Source organism: Apodemus sylvaticus, chromosome 11 (assembly GCF_947179515.1).
Source record: "Apodemus sylvaticus chromosome 11, mApoSyl1.1, whole genome shotgun sequence".
Lineage (NCBI taxonomy): Eukaryota > Metazoa > Chordata > Mammalia > Rodentia > Muridae > Apodemus > Apodemus sylvaticus.
Window position 1 is genome coordinate 9,331,842 of NC_067482.1, and position 20,561 is coordinate 9,352,402.

The 20,561-nt window shown below is 44.6% G+C and overlaps 1 protein-coding gene across 3 annotated transcripts in view; it reads right to left on the reverse strand.

Annotated features, from left to right (window-relative positions):
- Window positions 1-3,728: 3,728 nt before the first annotated feature.
- The window catches only part of Cops4 (COP9 signalosome subunit 4), a 30,927-nt gene continuing 14,094 nt past the window's right edge, over window positions 3,729-20,561 (reverse strand). For 2 of the 3 annotated variants that reach the window (XM_052198747.1, XM_052198748.1), the window contains 6 exons: window positions 17,936-18,089; window positions 17,428-17,578; window positions 13,096-13,266; window positions 10,417-10,532; window positions 7,615-7,699; window positions 3,729-4,214 (listed from right to left, as the gene is read on the reverse strand). In XM_052198747.1, coding sequence (XP_052054707.1) covers window positions 4,081-4,214; window positions 7,615-7,699; window positions 10,417-10,532; window positions 13,096-13,266; window positions 17,428-17,578; window positions 17,936-18,089 — 811 coding nt within the window. In that variant the 3' untranslated portion in view covers window positions 3,729-4,080. The remainder of the gene's footprint in view (window positions 4,215-7,614; window positions 7,700-10,416; window positions 10,533-13,095; window positions 13,267-17,427; window positions 17,579-17,935; window positions 18,090-20,561) is intronic. The other variant, XM_052198749.1, reaches the window with a different exon arrangement.

A 20,561-nucleotide genomic window follows, 5' to 3' on the forward strand; every position in this document is an offset into this window, starting at 1 on the left:
ACAAGCAAACAAAAAACTGAGAGGAGAGAGAGAGAGAGATTTAGTGAGATAAAATCTAGGCACCTGCATCCATAGAGAGCAATGGTAAAGACTCTGGCTCTGCCTTTCCACCTCGTGAAGCAGGACGCCTTGTGGGATTCCTCCTTCACACCGAATGCTATCCATTCATAGCTTACACTGCCTTCCAGATCAAACAGAGGACCCCAACACCCACATTTCCTAAAACATACACACATAAATACATGCATACACACACATGCATGCATACATACATGCATATACACACATGCATGCACGCATACATACTTCACATCATTCATACATACATGCATACACGCATGCATACACACATACATACATGCATGCACACTACATGCATACACACATACATGCTTACATGAATACATATATACATCATATATACATGCAGACAAAACATTCATACACAAAAAAATAAGTCTTTAAAAAGATAAAGGAAGCTGGGCAGTGGTGGTGTATGCCTTTAATCCTAGCCCCCAGGAGGTAGAGGCAGGTGGATCTCTGAATTCTAGGCCAGCCTGGTCCTGTTCCAGGACATCTAAGGCTACACAGGGAAAAACCCTTAAGAATTTCTTTTGATATTTCTGGTATGACAGCTCTTACATATCCTCTGGTTCCATTTGCCACTTGCCACTTCAGGTTGGGAAGTTTTTACTTACTATTGACAGCTTCCCTTCCGTATCTACAGCTTCAACCTATGTCTTCTCTTAGCATCACCAGTCTAACAACATGCTCAACAGCTGGGGTTCCATGCTGCTGTTTTGTTATTTTATTTTGTGGTGGTTTGAATATACTTGGCCCATTGCACCATTAGGAGGTGTGGCATTGTTGGAATAGGTTTATCACTGTGGGAGTGGGATTTGAAGCCACACCCAGTGCAGGAAACCTCTTCTAGCTGCCTGCAGAAGAGATTCTTCTGGCTGCCTTTGGAGCCAGGTGTGGGACTCTCAGCATTCCCAGCCCTATGTCTGCCTGGATGCTGTCATGCTTCCTGCCATGATGATAATGGACTGAACCTCTGAACCTGTGAGCCAGCCCAGCTAAATGTTGTCCTTTATAAGAGTTGCCTTGGTCATGGTGTCTCTTCGCAGCAATGGAAACCCTAAGATCTATTTATTTATTTACTTATTTATGCTGGTGTTTCAATATAGGGTTTCTTTGTGTGACAGCCCCAGGTGTCCTGGAACTCACTCTGTAGACCAGGCTGACCTCAAACTCACCTCAAAAGACCTCAAAAGAGATCTTGCCTCTGTCTCCTGAGTGCACTACACACATCTGGCTCATGGTGAGTGCTTTCATGTGTTTATTTCTTGCACTTCATTCCTGAGTTTCAACCTTCTGTTTATCTATGTAGTCTTTTTCTATTAGAGCCTTAGCATGTTGTTATTCATGGCTGCTTTCAATTCATGGTCTGATAATTACCCCCTCATATATTAATCTTGTTCTGATGCCTGGCATCTCTCTTATAATGACTGTCTTGTCTTTTGGAGTGCCTTAGTTAGGGTCTTACTGCTGTGAACAGACACCATGACCAAGGCAAAGTCTTATAAAAGACAACATTTAATTGTGGCTGGCTTACAGGTTCAGAGGTTCTGTCCATTATCATCAAGGTGGGAACATGGCAATATCCAGGCAGGCATAGTGCAGGAGGAGCTGAGAGTTCTACATCTTCATCTGAGAGCTGCTAGGAGAATACTGGCCTCCCAGTGGCTAGGATGAGGGTCTTAAAAGCCCACATCCACAGGGCCACACCTTCTAATAGTGCCACTCCCTGGGCTGAGGATATACAAACCATTACATGGGGTGCTTAGGGATTTGGGGGTGGGGGTGGTGTTGGAAGACAGCATGATGTAGCAGGCTAGTGTTCCTTAGGTGTTTGGTAGGAGGTTTCATGCTTACCTGAGTGGGAACTAGGCTGGTTGTTCCTTGTAGCTATAACAGGGAAAAGGCTTCAGTTTCCTCCGACTTGTTCTGAGGGGGAATCCCTGAGTCCCTTCTCTGGGTCTGTGACTCTTAGTCACAATTCAATGAATCCCTGATGTTATGGTAACATTTGGGAAGCACTCTACAATATTATGACGTTTGTTTTTTAACTTTGTATAGTATATATGTGAATAGGGCCACACGTGCCATTCATTGTGTACATATGGAAGTCAGAAGACAAGCTTTAAATCTTTTGTTTTACATAGATGTGTGCTTCCCCTGCATGTGTCTAGGCCTTACTGGTGCCTTCAAAGGCCAGAAGAGGGGAACGGATCCCCTGACGCTGAAATAACAAATGGTTATGAGCCACCAGGTAGGTACTCGGAATTGAACCTGAGACCTCTGGAAGAGCAGCCAATGCTCTAACCGCTGGACCACCTCTCCAGCCCTGGAAGACACTGGAAGACCAGGTTTTTGGGATATTCCTTGTTTTCCACCCTGTTCTGCAGCAGGGTCTCCCCTGGTTTGCCACACTGCACACTCCAGGCCGGTTCTCCCCGTGTCTCACCACGCATCTCATCACAGTGGCATCTGGGCTAGAGACACACCACCATCTTTCACATGGGTTTCAGGGGTTGAACTCCGACTAGCACGCTTGCAGGGCAACAGCCTCCAGCAGCTGCGCCATCCTGCTGGCCCCAGATGTCTGCTTCTTATTTAGCTCGAATCCCTGGGCTTCCAACTTCAGAAGGACGTCTATTGCTCCTGGGCTTGCAGAAACCTGATTTAAAGAAGGCTAGACTTGTACACCCATTCTCTAGGTCAGACGAAGCCCAGGCTAAGTAATTTTCCTTAAAAGTCAAGACTGCCTTATGGAAAATAACTTGGGTATTATTTCAAAATAAGCTACTGTCCTCAGGAATATTTCAAAAATAAAAAAAAAAAAAAACAAAAAAACAGGGGTGTACCTTATTGCAGGATATTTGATCACAGTGTGAACCCTGAGACTGTATTGTTTACTGGAAAAACCTGTTTCTAGTTGTGGTGTGGCTCTGCCCTCAGTACCTTTAATCCCTCTGGCTGGAATACAGACACACCCTTAGTACACACCTTCCAAACAAAGGTAAAGTTAGTTTGTAGAAGAAGCACCCATGTTTCAAAGTCATGTGTAAATTGAGTGGCAAAGTGATAAATCAGAGAAGCATTTGACAGCATAGGATGTGCCTGACTTTCTAAGTCTGCAGGAAGGTCGGTTCTGTTGCAGGTGCTAACCAGGTACTGCTTGCAGCATCACCACCTCCTCCTAGTGGATGAACCACAACCCTACACTGGTCCAGGGGCGGGGCGGGGCCGTTCAACTTTTGACTTCATCTTCTGAGGGATCTAAGAGGAGACACTGACTTTCCATCTGCCTGATGTTTTCAGTGGGTGGCTCACTTTAAGCTCTTAAATTGCTGGGCTATTTTAAGGGTCTCTGTCCCCTTTGCAAAGCGCTGTCTGCATGCTCTCTGCTAACCGCATGTGAGACTGCCGTCGTCTATGAAGCCTCTTGCTGGTGTCCTGCTCAGTGATGAGCTCGTCCTGGTGCACAAGCCCAAGCATCAATCACCTCACGCCCTCAGCGTTGGGGCTCAGGACGCGTGGGGGGCAGGCCGGCCCTCCAACTTGCTCTTGTATTTGTAGCAAAAGATACAGAAATTAACTTTTCTAAATTCCAAGGAAAGGAATCAAACGCTTTGCTAATTAACAACCAAGCGCCACCTCTGTCTGGCTCGTTGCTCCATTTATTAGAGTCACCGCACTTGGAGAGGCACAAAGCACTTACGTTCTACATGACTACAAAGTGATCACACATCCCACACTTCAGATCTTTCACGTCCACTTAAAGAACAAGTTTTCAATACTTGAGTTAGCTCAATACACAGGCCCAGATTACATGGAGCTACTAGGTTTACATGTTGCACTTCTTGCTCTAGCGTCTTCTTCAAGTGGGATCCGGCAAAACAGGACTGAAATGTCTGAGGTCATGATGCAGATGCTCTGAGGGGCAGTGGGTCAATCGCACTCGTGGCCAGACGCAGTGGGCGCGAAGGTGTGCGGACTTGGAGGTGCGCGGACTCACTGCGCCATCTGAGCCTCCATGGCTTGGGCCGTCCACTCTGGGGCTGTCTGACTAATTTTCTCCAGAAGGTTATTTACTTGGAAACAAAGTGATTGGATCTGCTTATCCCAGGTTGGCAGGGCTTCTCGTGCTAAGGAAAGAATAAAATAATAGGAAAATAGAAATTACTCACAAATCAAACCTAAAAGATAAATTACAACAGTGTTAATTTTTAAAAGACGTTTATTTATTCTGGAACTCTTGCTAAAAATGTTAACTAAGCAAGCCGTAAGAACTCAGAGCAGGCCAAGCATGGTGGTACATGTTTCTCATCTCTGCACTCAAAAGACAGGAGGAGGCAGGGTCTCTGGGAGTTGGTGGCCAGCCTGGTCTACAAAGTGACTCATCAAAAAAGAACACAAATCACTACCACCAAACATAAAATCAAACATAATAAAAATGTTATTATTAATGCCCTTGAAAACAAAATCAACTACTAGAGACCTGTCAAGACCGGACGACCACGAAGGGTTCGGTCCTCAGTGTTTGCTGGGGCGATACTGCCATCTATTGGGAGAGCACTGGATTTACACATGAGACTGTGTCTACTTCATGAAAAAATTATTCAACATTTACAACAGAAAAAGAAAAGGCAAAATCTACTTGAAACACTATCTTGAGTCTACTTTTCTTTTTTTCTGAGGCCAAGGTTTCTCTGTATAGCAAGACCTGTAATTCACTGTGTAGATCAGGCTGGCCTCAGACTCACAGATCTCTGCCTCCCAAGGGCTGGGATTAAAGGTGTATACCACCACTGCCTTCATTTAAGGCTCAAAAAAAAAATTAAAAATCACATTTTATGTGTATGACTGTTTTGCCTCTGTGTGTGTGTGTGTGTGTATGCGTGTGTGCGCACCCGTGCGTGTGTGTGTGTGTGTGTGTGTGTGTGTGTGTGTGTGTATGTGTGTGTACATGCACCCTTACCTTGCCTGGTGCCTACAGAGCCCAGGAAAGCATGTAGCCTAGAGCTGACGTCACCGATGGTGCTGAGAGCTGAACCTGACGCACTGCAAGACTCCAGAGCCGGCCTGTTTCCCCTTTAATTCAACCCGTTTCTCCTCCCTCTGCCTTGTTTTCATTTTTTAAAGATCACAATGACTCTGGAGAAGTAGGTTAAGAGCAAGTGTAGACAAGAGGAAAAACTCACAGGCTGTGAGAGCAGCGGCATCCTGAGTCAGTCACAGGGAATGCAGATGAAGAGAAGGGCAGCCAGGCGGCTCAGAGGGGCAGCCCTGGCCCTGTGCGCACCATCCGAATCCCAGCCCAGGGCTCACAGCAGAAGGCCCGACTACTGAAACGTGTTCTCTGACTCCACACATGCTCCAAGGCATGTGCTCACCCACACTCACACACACATCAACATTTGGATTTTAAAAATAAGGAAAGTACACGGATTCCTAAGAATACTAGGAGTTGTAATTTATAGGACATGGAAGATGAAGCAATTAAGAATAAGAAATTAGCCTGGCGGTGGTGGCGCACGCCTGTAATCCCAGGACTCTGGGAGGCAGAGGCAGGTGGATTTCTGAGTTCGAGGCCAGCCTGGTCTACAGAGTGAGTTCCAGGACAGCCAGGGCTACACAGAGAAACCCTGTCTCGAAAAAACCAAATCCAAAACAAAAAACAAACAAACAAAAAATACAAAAAACAACCCCCCCCCAAAAAAACTTAAAAACAACAAAAAAAGAAAGAATAAGAAATTAAAGAAAAAGTGAAGATGTAGTTTTAAATGGCTATCAAATTTTGGAGCTGTGTTTGTCCTAAGTCTGTATTAAGCAATCTGGTATAGACACCTCGGGTATGAACTAGAGCTATAGGTTTGAGAACGAGAGACTGGCACAAGCAAACGCAGCCACTTCCCGATGTGCTGACTGAATCAAGAGGCAGAGCTCACCCATGCAGACTCAGCACCCGTAGCAGGAGAGGCCTGGGATTAAGCCGTAAGTAACTGGTGTTAAATCTAAGGGCATCACAGAGTCTGTAAAGATGACGTGAAGAACAGCTGGACATGCAGGAGAAGAGGCAGGGCGGGACAGGGTGGCAGAGTCAACAGCATCAGGATGGCCACGGTGTGGTGCCCTGTGCACTGGGTATGTGACCAGCAACACTCGCTTTATTAAACCTGAGACAAAGCCTAAAGCAGGCTTGCCAGCAGCACGCCCCTGTGAGTTCTGTGCTCAGGAGGCATAGTCAGGAGAAGCTCTGATGGGACAATCAGGGACCAGCCTGGGACTCTACTTCAGAAAAGAAACGTCCTGAAAGGTAAAGGCATCTATCTGGTCCACTTGGAAGAACTGTGTGTGTTTAGGACCAACGGAAAGAAGTCAGCAGAATTTTAAAAAGCTAAAACAACCGAAGTGGTTACTTCAGGCTTCTAACCCAGCTCCTCTGGGCGAGTGTGTGGAGAACGGCTAGGGAAGAGGCCCATGGAGCCAGGGAAAGGGCGGCTAGAGTACACTGCCACCCATACCTCACATGTAGGGCTTCATAAAGCTGATCAAGACAGTTTGGAAAAGTCTTTGAAATGGGAAATGGTTTTCTCTATAGAAAAGTTAAAAATCAAAAACAAAACAACCCCCCCTCAAACCAGAAGGCAATCCTGCCGTGCAGGAAATGAACTGGTGTAGAGAAATGGGGCATGGATCCAGAGTGCCAACGACCTGTGACCCTGAACTCCCAGCACTGTGTCTGGTTCCTGACTGTCCACCAGCAACAAGGCCTGACTAGCCCAAGTGGGACAGGCAGAGGAGGAGGGTCTGAGGCCCAGCTGAGCATAAGGCCAGTGGTGCGGACAGTGTCCCCCCAGGCAACTAAGGAAAGCAGAGAGAGCCAGTCTTCGCAGGGCAGAGCTCAGCAACTGTTTCTCCAACACTGAAAAGGCAGCCCTGAGAACACAGGCTGAGGAGGTTCTATTAGGAATCTATGTCTATGCACATCCACACAGCAGATCACAGCAGCCAATGAAAAAGGAGGCCGTGAGAACAGATCTGAGCAAGGGAGCCCTGGGTCCCCTGAGCAGAAGAGAAGAGAGAAAGGACTGCGCTGACTGAAGGAAGTGGGAGAGAACACGCAGGGGCTCTGTGAACAGAAAGCAGAGCCGAGGAAATGACCAGTGAGCATGACACGCCCAAGGACCATCTGACCCATGGGAAGCTGAGGGAGAGCTGCAGGCCTCAGGCAGTGAGAGGTCACACCTGCGCACACACCTGAGTGAGCCTCTGACAGGAAATGTAACTGTCACCCCAAGGGGCCCACACGTGGCTGGAGTCAACAAAGGGGAACCGGATACAATCGCAGTGACATTTCCCAAGCTTAGAAAGGTCGAAATAATATTCATAGTTATAGCCTTTTAAGGTTATTTTGAATTATTTCCTTTGTTATGCTCATGAGTAATATAATTCTGGACCTAAAGAAATAATTCAACATATTTTAAACACATAACAGTTGACTGCCATTTATTTCACTTGATGAAAATGCATAAAAGCTCTTACTTTCAAAATGAACTATTCCATCGATCTGGTCAATAAACCCATTCATGCGTCCTTCCGTTATCATCTGAGATGCTATCTTTTCTGCCTATTAAAAACAAAAGCAAAACAACCTCAGGATCTGAGAGATCACATTTAACAACCATTCGTGGATAACTGTGTGAAAGCCTTTGGCTTGGCCCAGTTGCTACTGTGCTTGCCTGTCAGTTGTTGAGGAACATGTCTTGTATTTTTCTCTCTCAAGTGCTAAGAATACAGACAGGCCAGCCCGGCTAGACAAGAATTCAGCCTTTTTTTTTTAACCAATTTTTCTTTTATTTCATTTTATTTTTTGTTGAAGTCTCTTGTATCCCTAGCTGACTTCACCTTCCCTGTGTGGCTGAGGATGATCCTGAACTTTCTGATCCTCCTGCCTCTGCTACCCAAGGGCTAGAACTACAGCAGTGCAGCATTAGTGCAGTTTATGCGGCCCTGGGAACTTATTCCAGAGCCTTGTGTATGGCTAAGCAGATACTCGCCACAAAAGTTCACTAGGACCCAAATCAGGAAGGACGGAAGGAAGGACGGAAGGAAGGACGGAAGGAAGGAAGGAAGGAAGGAAGGAAGGAAGGAAGGAAGGAAGGAAGGAAGGAGGGAAGGAAGGAAGGAAGGAAGGAAAGAGAACGATTTAACACTACAGGCCCACAGCTGTGCTGCTGCCCTGCGATGTGCCTTATGAGCTTAGTGCTAACAGTCCTGGGGTTTGAGCCCCACACAGCAGCTCACCACAGCCCACAACTCCAGTCCCAGGGGGTCCAACACCCTCTACTGACCTCTACAGGCACCGGGCACACATGTGATGCCCACACACACACACAGGCAAAGCACCCAACACATGGGACTAGGACCAGCTCGGTGGCAGAGGTTCTGAGATCAGTTCCCAGCACCCACACTTGGTGGCTCACAACTGACTGTAATTCTAGCCCAGGAGACCTGAAGTCCTCTTCCGGCTTCCATGGGCACACATAAACACACACAGATATATACTCACATGGATACACACACACACAGAGACATAAAAAAATAAACCTTTAAAAACCCATACACATGAATAAATAATCAAAAATCTTAAAATAATAAATTGCCTTAAGATTCTGGGGGAAACAAAAATTTGTTTTCTTTTTGCTCTTTCTTTTGATGGAGGCCAGGAGGGGACATTAGATCTCCTGGAACTGGAGTCACAGAAGCTCATGAGCCACTGTTTGGGTGTTGGGAGTCAAACCCAGGTCCCCTGTGAAAAAAGTCAATGCTCTTTTTTTTTTTTAAGATTTATTAATTTATTTCATGTATGTGGGTACACTGTTGCTGTCTTCAGACACACCAGAAGAGGGCATGAGATCCCATTACAGATGGTTGTGAGTCACCGTGTGGATGCTGGGAATTGAACTCAGAACCTCTGGAAGAGCAGTCAGTGCACTTAACTGCTGAACTGTCTCTCCAGCTCCTGACCTGCCCATCTTTTATACTGATATGTCTACAATCAATACTGCATCACTCCTACTGCCTGATTACAATCTATTCCTAACAATGACTTCACTCCTTAGTCGTCACAGGCAGCTAAGCACCACCCTGAAGAAGAAAGCTTCTTTGGGTTCGTTTCTCTTACTCTGTAGCCATCTTCCTTCCCCCATCTCTAAAGTGTGAGATTATAGCATGAGTTACCATGCTTGCTAAGAAAACATCTTTTAAATGGCAACTGTAGTCTCAGTCCCCAGATGGATCCACACTCTTTACTAAATGTGCACATGCAATGACACTGTTAGAGAATCCTAAGCTAAGGCTGGTGTACACACGCCTGAAATCTCAGCAGTTGGGAGGCAGAGGCAGAAGGATCACAGTTTAAGGTCACCCTTTGGCTTCAGCCTCCCACTGAGCGAGACCAGTCTAAGCAGCATGTGATCCTGCCTCAAAAGAAGAAGGAGGAGGAAAAGCCTAAGTTAACATTTCATAATCAGATAAACTACATGACTTTAGTTACGGTGAGAGATTGATTGCTTACTCTCAGTATTATCTGAAATTAAGATGATGTTTCAGAAGTGATAACAGTGTAAACACAATTGGAATTTGTGTATGACCAACCAAATCCAAAAAACAAAGTAAGACTCCCTAGAAGGTTACCAACTCCTTCAATTAAACCATACTGGGAAAGCCCAGCAGGGCATCTTGGGGCCAGAGAGATGAGCATTAAACCTCTGAGTGCATCCAGGGCAGAGGAACTAGGACAGCACGAATCACCATCTAACATTCCAGGAACTTGGTATTATCAGTGTCCTTTTTTTTTTTATTAAAGAATTTTTATTATTATTATTATTATTATTATTATTTATTTGAAAGTACACCATAGCTGTCTTCACACACTCCAGAAGAGGGTGTCAGATCTTGTTATGGATGGTTGTGAGCCACCATGTGGTTTTGGTATTTGAACTCAGGACCTTTGGAAGAGCAGCTAGTGCTCTTAACTGCTGAGCCATCTCACCAGCCCCTATCAGTCTTTAATACACTACACAAAGACATCCTTATGAAAAAGGTGTACTTGGCATTTCTATAAGATTTCCATTTAAGTAACTATCATAAAAGACACTTAGAAGCTAAAAGCTACTAAGTTTCATGACAACAGTATTTAACCAGTCTCCTCCCACTGCCCTGAGGCTTTAAACATGTAGCTTTTGTTGTGCTGGTAAACATTATCAAGTATGTATCTTTCCATTACTTCAATAGTTTGGGGTTTCAATTTCCTTGATATAAAGTATTGAATTAAGAAAATACCTTAGCTGCAGGGATCTCTAAAAGAGCTCCAAGTTCTTCAAAGGTGATGTTGTTATATAATTTGCTTGCTGACAACAAATTATGCTCAATAACAGCTCTGTCCAAGATGCTGGAACCTTAAATAAACATAAACTAATTAAATGTTTGAAACTATTTAAACATTTTGAAAATGTTTAAAGTTTTATACTTTAAAAAATAGATACCTTTACTTTTATTTCTAGCCATGTAATAATCAGCTTTATATCTCTAATCAACACTTCACTAAAACTTACATTTGATATTATTATTATCGTTGTTGTTGTTTCCAGACAGGGTTTCCCTGTGTTGCCCTGGCTGTCCTGGAACTCACTCTGTAGACCAGGATAGCTTCAAACCAAGATCTGCTTGCCTCTGCCTTCCAAGTGCTAAGATTAAAGGTAACCACTAAAATACCAGGGTATATTTACAATTATAGTTTATATACAATTAAATAAAATACAGAATTTAGAAAATTAGTGTGACAGCTAATCTCCAACAGTCAATCACCATGGAAACACAGCTCTGGATGTGTCTGCAAAGACATTCCCAGATAGATTGAAGAGCGAAGGGCTACCTGAGTGTAGGCATGCCATTGCCTGGGCTGGGGTCCTGGTCTGGAAGGAGAAAGCAGAAGCACATGCACTGCTCTGTGTCGCGCCGCCCACACCCCTGCCCAGGCCCTGCACACCAGGGTGGTCTGTGTCCTCACACTGTAAGCCATGCGCCCCTGACCAGCCACTTCTGTGAGGACTGTGTCAGGGAGGTAGCACACACAATGACAGCTGGTAAGCAATTGCTAGGGGATGGACGAACGGACAGATGGTGCCCATCCCTGGACTGGGGCTTTGCTTCTAGCTGACAAGTTCAGTAATGTTCCTTTTCCTGCTTCAAACACAAACTGATTAGCAACAGCAGCACAACCCTCAACATGCTCTGGTAACCTCATCTTTATCTTTCAAGGTTCACTTTGTTTTTGATTATGTGTACTCCTGGGATGGGGTGGGGCGGGGTGGGGTACATGCGGAGTATCATGTTCTCTGGGACTGGATGACAGGCAATGTGAGGTGTGGGAGCTGAAGGCCACCCAGGGCCTCGGGACGAACAGTACACACTCTCACTGCTGAGACTCCTTTCCAGACCCTTAGCTCATTCCCAGGCCACCTGTAAGCCCCTTACTGTGAAGCAAACATGGGGCACATCCCAGAGGTAGTGTCAGCTACTCTCTCAGAGTTCAGAAACAGAATCCTCCCCCTTGTAAGAGCAAGGTCTTCAACCCCGCCCTGAATTACTGGCCTCACCTAGTTTTTCTGTGGTGACTGTGTGGAGCATCCAACTACAGACTACTTGCCCTAACATGGCTATTAGAGACCTTCAAGGAAGTATTCTACAAAACCCTTTCTTATAACTGCTTACCACCCCACCACAATAAAAAAAGAAAAAAAGGACCGGTGGTGGCGCACGCCTTTAATCCTAGCACTTGGGAGGCATAGGCAGGCGGATTTCTCAGTTTGAGGACAGCCAGGGCTACGCAAAGAAACCCTGTCTCGGGGGTGGGTGTAGGTAGGGGGGTGGGGGGAGTGGGGGGTGGACAAGCCGGGGCTGGTTTTAACTTTAACTAAGACAAAACACTAATTACTCAGAAGAACCAAAAATAATCCTACAACCACCAAGAAAATTTTCCTGAGGCGCTTAAGAAAATTCTATGAAAAAGAAAACCTTGGCCTAGAGGTGACTCAGTATGTTCTGAGCACTGGCAGTTCTTGTAGAGGACCTGAGTCTGGTTCCCAGCAGCCACACTGGGGCCCTCAGCACAGCTCATTACACTGGCTGATCTCATCTGGCCTCCCAGGACATCTCCATGCAGTGACACACACTTAGACACATCAATAAAAATAAAATCCTCTAAGTTAAGACTGAGTGTCACCTTTCAGCTAACCCAGTTCAAATGAGACCTCACAGCTAAGCTCTTGGTACAGGGTGACAGTGACCCCAGGCAGCAAGCCTGGCTGACAAGCACACTGACCCTGCTCTGTGCATAGCTCAATGTGTTCACACTTCTGTTTAGGATCATGGTCATGTTGACAAGATACTTTAAAACATCTTAGACACACATACATAAATGTCACTATTATGAATTAGGAAATATCAAAAAGACTTTTTTCCTGGCAAAGACATTCTGATTTAAGCAAACACATCATTTAACCAAAAAATTTTGAAAGGAAACCTATTGTTATTTGCAGCATTTTAACCCAAGGAACTTATCCCTTTGCTAAATTACTGAGCTAAATTTTACTCTTAATCAAGAATGGATAATTATGCTCTACTACAATCTATTATTTAGTTCTATTTAGCAATGGCTTAAGCTTTTTAAAAGCTTTTTAAAAGGTGCCATAGGTACACGCTATAATTTTTCAGTTTTCACAAATTTCAAACAAACAAGATTTTTGAAAAAAAGAAAAAAATGCACTATTTTATAAAAAGCTTTCCAATAGGAATTATTTCAGATTATACCACAACCTATGTCATGTTTAATATTCATTATCAGTCAATAGTCTTCTTTTTATTAATCAGGAAGTATTACTTGGAAATACCAATGTAACAAGTCTCCACTAATCTATGCCTAAAACCCCCAGCCACACACATGGAAGGCATGACCATTACCATCAGCCGTCGTGGCTTTCTGGTGAGGCATCAGCATCGCAGCAAACTCTTGGAGCTGGTTCCCTCTGATGATTCTGTCCAAGTACATCTTCTCCAGGATCCCATATGCAGCCAGCTGCTGGCACCTTTCGTCCTTGAAGAGAGTAGCCAGCATCCGCGAGCGCTGCTGTCCTAGGGAACACAGGGGCAAATGCTCTAAGTAGTCTTCAGTGACAAGAAGGATCACATTCTATGATCCCATTTTTGCTTACTAAAATACAATCCCCCCTAATATATATGTTGCATAGTATGTTCTAAAAAGTCATTGTACCACACAGTTAATGCTGAGCTGCTGCTTCTACTGGAGATACAGAATTAGCTTCTTCTAAGCCCCTGGTCAATTTTTGTCAACTTCAATCAATCTGCAACTTCATGTGCTTCTACTAGACCCTTACTTAACATATATGGTTAATTCATTAGCTTTGAACTCACAGTTAACAGTGCAATTCTGGCAAACTAAAGCTTCCAGGATGCTATTTTGTCACAACATCAGCCTGTGTACTTAGGAACACTAGAGGGCATCGTGGAGCATACCCGTAATGAGGCCAGTGAGAGCAACAGGCCAAGACTACACAGAAAGACTTTCTCCACCCCTAGTTCCCACCTACACCTACCTACACACACACACACACACACACACACACACACACACACAGCAGGAGACAGCCTCCAGCAGTCCACCAGGGGACCATTTTGACAGCAAACTCACCAATAAAGGACATAAAACTATGGACAAGGAGCACTTGAGTGGCCCGTGCGTGCAGGTTAAAAGCTGCGCTATAAAGAGGCAGAGCACTACGAGCTCACTCTCACCTGCAGACAGGAACTGGGTAACTCATTTTGCTACTTAGTCTGCACATATCTGAAAATGATGAAAAAACTGAGAGTCTGGGTTAGTTCAAAATAAATTTTAATCATTAGATATGTTCACGAACAAAAACCCATAGATAAGTGAAAATAACTGAATTTTTACATAATGGACCAGGGTAGAGATTGAAATGGTCCAGGAGGGTAGAAGTCCCGGTGACTTCTATTCTCTTCTTGTATATTTATACTGATACATTATTTAGTTAATAAAACCATCTATGCCCAGCAGGAAATCAGCTCTGTAATCCTAGAACCTGGAAGGCTGAAGTGTGAGGTTCACCAATTTGAAGGCTGCCTGAACTACACAGCAAGTTGTAGGCCAGCAAAGCTCAACAGAAAGACTGTGTCTCAGAAACAGAAAACAAAAACAAATTTCTCTGCTAAGAAACAATATTGTCTCAAATGTATGCATTTTAGCGCCTTTAACACCTGGTGACTAGGACCAAGTGAGCGGAAACCATGCTGTAAGTAGCCCTTTCTTCTGTCACAAGGACACCGACACCTAGTAGCTATGGGAACATCCAGTGTCTAAATCCTGGTATTTGTCCTGGCTAGTTTTATGCCAACTGAGACAGCTACAGCCATTTAGGAAGAGGGAACCTCCACTGAGAAAATACCTTCCCTAACTGACCTGGGGCAAGCCTGTGGGAGCACTGTCTTGATAGTAACTACTGTAGGAGAGCTGAGCTCACTGTGGGCAGGGCCAGCCCTGGGCTGGTGGTCCTGCATGGTGTGAGAAAGCAGGCTGAGTTAGCCATGGGAAGCAAATTACTAAGCCGCTTTCCTCCATGACCACTGCTTTAGTTCCTGCCCTCTAGGTTCCCGCCTGGAGCTTTTCTCAATGGACTAAGAGCTGGGATATATATAAGCAGAACACACCCTTTTCTCCTCTAGTTGCTTTTGGTCCTGGTGTTTTACCAGAGCAACACAAATACTAACTAAGGGGCTGGAGAGACAGGCATGTGATCAAAAGCTGCTCTTCCAGAGCACGCTGGCTACACTGTCAGCACCCACATGGCAGCTAACAAGTCTCTTTACTCCAGTCCCAGGGGATCAGGGACTCTCTTCCAGCCTCTGTAGGCACCAAGCACACATGTGGTACACAGATATACATGTAGCAAAAACACTCATGCTCATTAAACAAACAGAGACACAACTTTTTAAAAAAAAAATCCTAAGACAGTATTCTATTAAAAGGAATAAGAATATTTATAAAATTGATCTTAAGACATCATTTTTAGCATATTTTTTGTTCTGTTTTCCAGTGCTGGGAACCTCATGTATTCCTAATACACAGAAAGGTAATCATTTTATGTCAGAATACAGAGGATTACTGAAACCCTGCTGGGACCGTACCCACGTCATCCTGGGAAGCGTGAGCATCAGAGAGCGTAACGATGCGGGAGGCAGAGGCCGGCAGGAGAGCCTCTGTGTTCGAGGCCACCTTGGTCTACATCAAGAACATCTTTGATTGGAGTGGAGTAACCTTACTTTCTATCCAAATATTAAAAATATCTGTCTGTGGACCTAGGAGTTTAACCTCAACTCCATAAACTCACCCCTGTAAATAATCCCTATACATCCAGGGGTGTCCAATCTTTTGACAGTGAAATAATCTTAACAACTACAAAGTTCACACTGGAACTGAGTTACAAAACAAACAAACAAACAAACAAACAAAACTCCCTCTTATTTTAGGAGTATTTGTAATTTCATGTTGGATAGCAGTCATAACCATCCTTGCCTGCATACAGTTTATGGGCCACAGGATGGATATGCCTGGATGATAAAGAAAAACAATAGAAAATCAAAGTGAGCAGAGCAGGGGGAGTGGGGGTAGGGGTGGCACACCCCTTTAATCCCAGCACTTGGGAGGCAGGGGCAGGCAGATTTCTGAGTTCGAGGCCAGCCTGGTCTACAGAGTGAGTTCCAGGATAGCCAGGGCTACACAAAGAAACCCTGTCTCGAACCCCCCCCCCCAAAAAAAATATCAAAATGAACCTGTATAATGTACCAAGATGTAACAATAGCTGGTACTGAGTTACAAGAAAATATAAGTAGGGTTTAAGCCTTAATCCCAGCACTCTGGAGGCAGAGGCCGACAGATCTCTGTAAACTGGAGGCCAGCCTGGTCCATATACAGAGTTCTAGGACAGTCAAGACTAAATAAAAAGACCCTGTGTCAAAAAACAAACAAACAAACAAAAAATGAAAAAAAAAAGAGGGGAGGGAGGTAAGTGTGAGTGCTGGGCGTGTCCCGGGCTCTCAGCTGACTGCAGATCTTGGAGGACTTGGGAATAATTTAGAAAACCATGGTTTAGGATTAACATTTCTTCACAATGGCCTTTTCTATTTAAAAACTGGGTGCTTTCGATGCTACAATTTAGTAAAAACTTTGTATATATTGAGGAAAAGGATGAATGCTAGTCTGAAAATGAAGTTTAAAGGTTTAAAAAAAAACCCTGAAAGAAGAACACTTTACATTTTTTAAAAGATTTATTTATTTATTTTATGTATATGAGTACACTGTAGCTGTACAGATGGTTGTGAGCCTTCATGTGGTTGCTAGGACTTGAATTTAGGACCTCTGTTCACTCTGGTCAACCCCGCTCGCCCCAGTCAGCCCCGCTCACTCAGGCCCAAAGATTTATTTATTGTTATATGTAAGTACATTGTAGTTGTCTTCAGACACACCAGAAGAGGGTGTCAGATCCAATTACAGATGGTTGTGAGCCACCATGTGGTTGCTGGGATTTGAACTCAGGACCTTTAGAAGGCCATCTCTCCGGCCCAACAATTTTTTTTTTTTTTTTTTTGGTTTTTCAAGACAGGGTTTCTCTGTGTAGCCCTGGCTGTCCTGGAACTCACTCTGTAGACCAGGCTGGCCTCGAACTCAGAAATCCGCCTGCCTCTGCCTCCCAAGTGCTTAGCCCTACATTTTTTAAAGACGGAAGAACACTTATTTCTTTTGTGTACACCCACGCTGTGACTGATACACCTGTGAAGTGAAGCGACTTTCAGGAATCCCTTGTCTCCTTCCAGCACGTGGGCCTGCGGTCAAATGTGCTCCATCAGGCTTGGCCACAGCATCTCTAGAGGAGGAGGCATTTACTGACCCTATCTCGAGATTTTAATCTTTGTTTCCTCCTCTGTAGTTCTCATTTAAGAACCAGTTTCACTTTCTGCAAAAATTTAAAAATAAACTTACCTCTTTTTAACTATTCTTAATATGTGGGTAACAAGCTGATATATTCACCTAAGTTTTCAATATAAATCATTTTATTCCTGGTTTTGTTTCATGGTTAAACTTACTTTAGTTGTACTGAAGCACTGTAGAAGAGTTCCTGGCTAAGTACCCCAAGTGTTGCCCCCTAACATTATCAACGGAGACAAGTTGCTTCGAAGCGGCCTAAGTTCCAAGCTTACCTGCCGATGCTAAGATGGTGCAGTGCAGCGCATGCTTTAAGGCCTCGAGTCGTTCGCTTTCGTGGACTATAGTCTTGTAAGAGAGCTCATTGTACCTTTGGGCAGCTTCAATGAATTTCCTTCTGTAATCAAGGACGCGTGCATAGCAAACCTATGGAGAGGAAATGCTCTGATTAAGGAAAACTGGAGGGTCAAGGAAGAGAGGCAAAGAGAGTTTCCAAAATACATAAACATTCATTACATGTGTTCAAACATCTTGGTATATAATTCATCAAAACAAAAATAATCCCAGGGGGCTGGAGAGAGGGCTCAGTGGTTAAGAGCACTGGCTGCTCTTCCAGAGGTCCTGAGTTCAATTCCCAGCAACCACATGGTGGCTCACAACCATCTGTAATGGGATCTGATGCCCTCTTCTGGTGTGTCTGAAGACAGCTAAAGTGCACTCATATAAATCAAAAATAAATCTTAAATAATAATAATAATAATACAAAATTAGCTCATTTGTTACCTTATAGTGTATCTGCAACTGCTCATTTGTTGATTCATTTTGAAGTAAGGACGCCCGGTTTATGTAAGCCTCAGCCTGGACAGGGTCATCATCCTCCAGGTACAGCCTTGCGATCTTCAGGTAAGTCTCCAGCTTATAATCTACGTTGTACTGTCTAGGACAAACGAGCAAACATCAGATGAAACAGACGCACATGTCAAGTGTCAGGCTTCTCGGGCACTACGGTGGGACTGCATCCAGGCTCAGCCTGCCTGGAGGCTGACCTGGCATTCAACTCTCCAACTATGCTTTCAATTCTTTAAATGTGTATGTTTTTAATCCACTATACTTTACTTCTAGATATCAGATCCTACTAGGCACAAGAAGGAATGTGCTCATATATGTACTATGAGGAAATTAACTTGTAAAATTATTATTTATGTTAGCAAAAATGCAAATCACTGTTACAGTATTTAGAGGAGCGAAGCCATGGTGTGTACAAAGTAGAAAGTATACAGCTATGGTCCTCACTAGCTGCTTACAGACATTATTTATTTTCTTTCAAGTGAAAAAGTGGGCTATGGTTAGGCATGGTGGCACGCACTGTTCAGACCAGCACTCTGCAGGCAGAGGCAGGCAGATCTCTGTGAGTCTGAGGCCAGCTTCATCTACATACCAAGTTCTAGGCCAGCCAGGTAGTGAGACTCTATGTCAAAATCATACAATATGGAATACAATAGTATATTAGATATCGTTAAATGTATTTCTGCCATCCAAGTAAAATGCATTTTTACACAAACAAAATATAATCTCCATTAGGGCTGTGGGGAGAGTACAGAACTGTGGGGAGAGTGCAGGGCTGTGGGGAGAGTGCAGGGCTGTGGGGAGTCAAAGGCAGTTTTCAGTTTCTTTCCTCCTCCACAGGTGACAGACATTTTACTCCAGGAGTGAAGAACTGGAGGCCTCAATAATTCCAAACTCATAATTCAAAATTAATCCTCAAAGATAAAAAGCAAACTTTTCTATTTGACAGCCAAAACAGTAAAGCTCTGTGGCAAGAAAAAAAATAACAAAACAAACAACAATAAAAAAACAATGAACAATGTTCAAAACAATGAACAAACAAAACAAATATAAAATCCTTAGAATTCACCTGGCTCCCACTGTGAAATTAAGTCTTCACTTGTTTTGATTTTTGTGAGAGAGGGATGGGTCATGGAGAAGATTTCTATGAATTCAAATTATTTGCTTAGCTCATTTATTATCAGCAGTTTATGTTCCTATTCACAACTCAAATTCATATGAATTGTTCTATCATTAACTATTTCTAATTTTTTATCAGGGAATCCTTAAAAATGAGAATAACTAATCTCCTAAGGACTTCCCCTTCCTCCACAGTTCCACTCCTGTGTCCTCAGTCTCATAGCCCAGCCCTGTCACTGCTGCACTAGCTGTTCCCTGGGAGAAGCCATCAGGAAAATGTGCACCAACTCCCTCCACCATCGCTGACACACAGCCTGTCTCATGCTCGCTGGGGCAATCTGCCCACCAGGGAACATGTGGCATTTGACTGTTACAAGGCACAGCAGAGCTACTGTCCTGGGAGACAAGAACCAGACTGCTAACCTTACCAGCAGGACAGCCCCTAGACAAAGGCTACACCTGCCCCACCACTCAGCACGACAGCCCCTGTCAAATGGCCCAGCCTCCACCTGATGAGCTGTCCAGCCAACACTTACCCTCCTCAGCATGGATCTGACCCCTGCTCTTTCCTTCACATGGGTTCTAGGGAGGAGCCCCCCTGTTCTGGTGATCTTACCCCAATGGACAACCCTTCCCACCTGCTACAATGCCTTCACCATTGACCTCTTAAGGGCACAGTGCCCCGGCCTCAGCACGCACTCACTGTCTGCATCCTCTCCTCCCGGGAAAGGGCTCCCTAATGTCTCCCGGGGCCCAACCTGCTCTACTTCCTGAAACGCTCTGCTAACTGCCAGGTATCCTCACTTACTTCTCACAATCCCAAATGCACTCTCCATCTTCCCTCGGAATCTACTCCCCACAGGGCAGGGCAACTCCAGGTTTCCAAGAGTCCTGACCAGACTCTCCGGCCTCAGCCGTCTTCTGTCCTCCACAGGGGACTGACTGCAGACTGAGTGTCTGAGAAGCGCCCCCAGCTCTGCCGCTGCTGCCAGCACCAGAGTCCCCACCCGGTACTCAGTGGCTCTCTAAAATACACTGTCACGCCATGACACTTCTCTGCTCAAAATCACCCAACAGCTCGCTCTCATTTCACTTTTTCTTGGAGACAGGGTCTAAACTATGTAGCACTGGCTAGCCTGTTTCTCTCTGTGTAGACCAGGCTGGCTTCAAACTCAGAGATCTGCCTGCCTCTGAATGCTGGGACTAAAGGCATGTGCCACCTTGCCTGGCCCTCTCATCTTTCTCTGAATGAAGACCTTACAATGGCTTCAAGACTCGGGGGACCCGATCCCCAGGACTGATTTCATTCTGTCTCTTCTAGCGTTCACTCTACCTACACTGGTATTCTTTTTCTTCCTTAGAAAATGCTACTAATACATTGGTGCCTTAGATCTTTGTCTTAACAACGCCCTTTCTAAAAGATGTTGCCCGCAGACAGTCAGTC